General features: G+C 41.4%; 1 protein-coding gene across 1 annotated transcript; it reads right to left on the reverse strand.

Annotated features, from left to right (window-relative positions):
• Window positions 1–4,016: 4,016 nt before the first annotated feature.
• LOC118025084 (keratin-associated protein 3-3) lies at window positions 4,017–4,313 on the reverse strand. The gene has a single exon (XM_035027418.1). It carries the CDS (start codon window positions 4,311–4,313, stop codon window positions 4,017–4,019), a length of 297 nt encoding a protein of 98 aa, XP_034883309.1.
• Window positions 4,314–5,298: the final 985 nt, after the last annotated feature.

The following is a 5,298-nucleotide window of genomic DNA, read 5'->3' on the forward strand; positions in this document are numbered from 1 at the left end:
GCGCGTGGGTAAGGGGGCCGATGGCCAGGTTGTGCCCGGGCCTGTCCTACCCGCGTCGGAGGCTTGGTGTGTCGCTCCGCCAGCCGTTAGGTTTCTGTAAGAGAAAGTGTTTTTTTTTTTTTTTTTAAGATTTTATTTATTTATTTATTAGAGAGCGAGCGAGAGAGAAACAGCACGAGAGAGGAGAGGGTCAGAGGGAGAAGCAGGCCTCCTGCAGAGCAGGAAGCCCGACGCGGGGCTCGATCCCAGGACCCTGGGACCATGACCTGAGCTGAAGGCAGATGCTTAACGACTGAGCCACCCAGGTGCCCCTTGGTCATGATTTCTTATAGTAGCCTGGAAGTTCCTCACATATCTGACATGTGGTAGAGTAAACTCTGTGGTGGTGAACGTTGTTAGGTGACAACCAGGCTGTGGCAGAGATTGAGGTCACATTAGGCAGCCTGCTTTCATTAGAGTTGAATCCGAGACGCAGGTTCTAGAATTAAGCATAATGGCCTTTTAATTATTTTGGTTGGTTTGGGATTTTCTGCTGTTCTTAATTACACTGGTAACAGATCCATTACAGACCTTATGTTTTGAAATTTTGGTCAGTCTGAAGTTTGGTTTTGCTTAGTGTTAGGATTTTTTGGTTTTTAGTAATTAAATGTTTGGATTTTTTTTTTTTAAAGATTTTATTTATTTATTTGAGAGAGAAAGAATGAGAGACAGAGAGCATGAGAGGGAGGAGGGTCAGAGGGAGAAGCAGGCTCCCCGCTGAGCCGGGAGCCCGATGCGGGACTCGATCCAGGGACTCCAGGATCATGACCTGAGCTGAACGCAGTCGCTTAACCAACTGAGCCACCCAGGCGCCGCCCAAGAGAACGTGGTTCTAAACGTGGCCGTAGAGCAGCGTATCTGTGGGAGGAGGGAGGTTCGGGAGCCGCTCAGTCGTCCTCGTGAGCCCGGGCGCCGACGTCGTGGTTCAGGTGGGCGCTTCTTACTAGCTTTCTCGAAACGTGTTTTCGTTTTCCTTCCATTTTGAAAGCGGGTTTTACAAACTATAGAACTCTGAGTTAAGAGATTGTTTTTATTATTATTATTATTTCCAGGACCTTTAAAACGCGATTTGATTGTCCTCTGGCCGCCATTTTTTTTCTCTTTCTCTTCGCTGCCCTCTGTTTAATGTGTATTTACTCCTCCTCTTTTAAGGCGTGCTGTTGATCTTTTTTTACTCAACAGTTTGTGGTATATCTAGGTGGTGTCTGTGTGTGTGTGTGTGTGTACGTTGTGTTACCTGTTTGGGGTTTGTTGAGAGTCTTCAATTCGCAGTTTAATAAGTTATATCATTAAATTGGGAAAAAAAATTCAGCCTTTTTCTCCCCAATTTTCTGCCCCACTTTCCTATCATTCTGGAACTCCTATTTCATAATTGTTGGGCCACTTGGTGCTGTCCCACAGGAGGCTGCTCAGGTTCTATTCATTTTTTTCAATCCCTCTCTCTGTTTTAGTTTTGATAATTTTGACCTATCTTACGATTATTTTGAGTCATCTTAATTCACCGAACTCACTCCTAATTGGCCATTTCCAGTCTGCTTTTAAGACCATCTATTGAATTCTTTATTTCAGATTGTACCCTTTAGTTCTATAATTTTTATTTGCTTTTAATTTAATTTAAATAATTTAAATTTAATTTAGCTTATTAGTTTGTTAAAAGTTTAAAATTTCACTTTTCTGGTGAGTTTCTTCATCTTGTTCACTCTTTTCCTTTCACACTGTGTTCATCTTTCCCTATGTCCATGAAAATACTTATAATAACTTTTATAGTAATTGTTATAAAGTTCTTGTCTGTTAATTCTAATATCTGTGTGTCTATGGACCTGTTTTTATTGGCTGATTTTTTTTTCTTTATTATGGATGACGTTTTCCTGCTTCATATGTCTGGCAAATTTTGTGGGGTTTTTTTGGTTTGTTTTTTAGAGTTATTTATTAGAGTGAGCATGCCTGTGAGTGGGGGCGAGGGGAAGAGGGAGAGGAAGCAGACTTCCCACTGAGTGTGGAGCCCACAACCTGAGACCACAGCCAAGCCAAAACCAAGAGTCAGTTGCTCAACCGACTGAGCCACCTAGGCACCCCTGTCTGGCAGTTTTTAATTGTATGTTGTTCATTCTGGATGATATATTTTAGGAAGTCTTGATATGTTGTAGAGTTCTGAGTGTTGAGTTTTGTTCTGACAGGAAGTTAAATCACTGGAAGATTCTCTTGATTCTCTCAGACTTGGTTTTAGACTTTTCTAGAGCAAGTATAATTTGGTGTGTTCTTTACTCAACGTTGTGATTTTTACCCTCTTGGTGTGTCCTTCTGGAACATCAGTTGAATGCCAGAGGTACTGAGAGCTTTGTCATCTCTTGATGTGCTGGAACTTCGGTGTCTGTTAGTATTGATTGACTTCTGGTATCCCCATTCGGCTCTTTATCCCCCAGCAGCCACTCTGTCAGCCTCATGGAATTTTATCCTGCATGCATACAACCCAGCCCTTTGCAAGTACTTGATAAGAACTTTTACACAGGGGCGCCTGGGTGGCTCAGCCGTTTAGCGTCTGCCTTCGGCTCAGGTCATGATCCCAGCGTCCTGGGGTCGAGTCCCGCTTCGGGTTCCTTGCTCGGCAGGGAGGCCTGCTTCTCCCTCTCCCACTCCCCCTGCTTGCGTTCCCTCTCTCGCTGTCTCTCTCTCTGTCAAAAAATAAATAAAAATCTTTAAAAAAAAAAAAAAAGAACTTTTACACAGACTTGTACACCTTCCCTCATATTCCTCTCTAGAACACTGTTGTGCAAATTTTAGCTTGCTAACCTCCCATTTAGATGCAGAATTGTGCCTCAAACTTGACATATCTAGAGCAGAATACAGAATTTCCTTTTTTAATTCTCTCTTCCTTCTCTGCTTCTATGCTCCATTGGTGACATAACCCCACTGCCTAATCTCTCTTTGACACCTTCTTCTCTTTCATATCCCTTTTACCACCAGCTCCAGTTAGTCTCCTGACTATGTCTTTCTCCTGTTTATCACTATGGCAACAATCTTAATTTCTTAATTGTCCTCAATTTTATGGTATCACAGCACTTTACTAATATTACTAGTAGAACACTTGTATTTTTTATTATAATACAGTGCCCAGCATTTAATAATTGTAAATTGTACGAAGGAATGAATGGGTATTGTGTTTGTATCTGCCTGACCTGCTAGACAGTCTACTCATTTTGAGCAGGGACAATAAAATATAGGGCACATAATTAGGTATTTAATAAATGTTTACTGAAATAATGACGTTATAAAGTTACTAATTTTTTTGCATAAGCCCATCAAGTCATTGGGAGTTGATATGTTATGTCTTCATATCATGTTCAGTTCTTCCCAATTTACCTTAAACCATTTTTTGGGAAGACAAGTCAGGGAAAGTCTATTTGCAAGTATGCTGATATAGTGGACCTTCTTATATGCAAGGCCATTTAGTTTTCTTTAAAAAACAAGAACAATAAACGCAAGAAACATTTGTACAGTCACTATTTTTAGTTTTGCAGATGTTCTCAGTTCTTCTTAAAATGCTGACTTTTGGAGGTAAGTACATTTAATGAATTGATAGGAATAAACAAACATAATTGTAGACATTTGTGCTATGCCAGAGATGGAAAATTTATTAGTATGATCATGAAGAAGCTCCTCAGTTTCCAGAAAGATACCACCCAGCACTGGAAACAGAATTCCCAAAGCACCCAAAGAAAGATAAACTTTAATATGGAGGAAATGAAAAACTTTGGGAAGCCAGCAGCATCCTCCTATTCAAATTGCCCGTGATCACTAATATCTACCACGTGGCCATTGAAAGTCTCTCGGTTTCTTTTTGAGCCAGAGTTGTCAGGGATAACGTCATCCTTGTTCCGCCTTGGAAAGCAGAGGAAATTAGTTGCAGGTACTGAAACAGGTGAACGCTAAAGCTTCTGGGTCCTTCATTGTCCGGCACAGAGCAAAGCAGCCATCATTCAGCAGGAGCTTGGGATGCAGGGCTCACAGGAGGGCTGAGTGAAGGTTGTGAGGTTGATGGTCTCCAGGCCTGGGGTGGGGTAGGAGGAGTTGAGCAGGAAGCAGGTGGGCACACAGGGCTGAGGAATGTGGCAGGGTGGGGGGCAGTTGTCACAGCATGTTGGCTCCAGTAGCCAAGTCGTGTGTGGGCAGGTGCTGGGCAGGCAGACTCCGCACCGGCAGCATTTGTCAGAGGCACAGATGGTGGTGGCGGGGCCGGTGGGGACGCTGCAGCAGCAGGGAACACAGCAAGCCATGACGTTGGGAATCTGTGTTTTTAATTGCTTTGGTTGGAACGACAGATGAGGCTTCTAAGGTGTGAATGTCTCCTCTTGCTTTGAGGCTCTTATATACCCTCCCCAGTGGGTGTTGGTCCAACCAGAAGGCTTCTTTCCTGGTTCTTGTTTATATTAGTGCACCCATTATCCTTTGATTGGTTTGACATTTAGATGCTTGTAAAGAGTCTCTATGCTCCTAATTAACATTTATTTGAGTTCCTTGCTAAATCTGAACTGATTACTCTTGCTATTTGTGACTGGAACACAAGCTTTATGACGTATCACCAAAAGCTTCTATTATAATTCCAACACCAGACTTTCTGGGGAATATTGCGTAGTAATATACCTGTAGTATGTAGGTCTTATCTCTAGTGCTGGTCTAATGTTTAGTCTCTTTGCCTTTATCTGTATCAGTTGGCCTGATGATATATTCTTGTTTGAAAAAGTTGAACTTAAGTTTAGTAACTTCTTTTAGCTTTGGGACTTTAAAAAAATTAATTTTTTGTTGAGATATAATCGACATGTAACATTGTATTAAGTCTTGGGACTTTCGAAGATCATACCTACAATTAATATGGAGAAATATGCTATTAAGAAACATGGGCAGACTTTTAAAAGAGACCTATTTTTCCATTTTTGACTATAAATATTATATACTTAAAAATTTGGGGTAAATACCCAGTAGCGCAATTGCTGGGTCGTACAGCAGCTGTATTTTCAATTTTTTGAGGAACCTCCAGACTGTTTTCCAGAGTGGCTGCACCAGCTTGCATTCCCACCAACAATGTAAGAGGAGGTTCCCCTTTCTCCGCATCCTCACCAACATCTGTCATTTCCTGAATGGTAATTTTAGCCATTCTGACTGGTGTGAAAAAAAAAAATTTGGACAAAATAAAGAAGTGTAAAGAAAACTCACTTGTAATCTTATCATCAAGAGAAATTCTCTATGAATATTTGTGTATAT

Source organism: Mirounga leonina, unplaced genomic scaffold, assembly GCF_011800145.1.
Source record: "Mirounga leonina isolate KUSES-001 unplaced genomic scaffold, KU_Mleo_1.0 Mir_200, whole genome shotgun sequence".
Classification (NCBI taxonomy): Eukaryota; Metazoa; Chordata; class Mammalia; order Carnivora; family Phocidae; genus Mirounga; species Mirounga leonina.

Excerpts from the sequence above, each read along its gene's own strand:
- LOC118025084 (XM_035027418.1), bottom strand. The coding sequence starts at position 4,313 with ATGGCTTGCTGTGTTCCCTGCTGCTGCAGCGTCCCCACCGGCCCCGCC.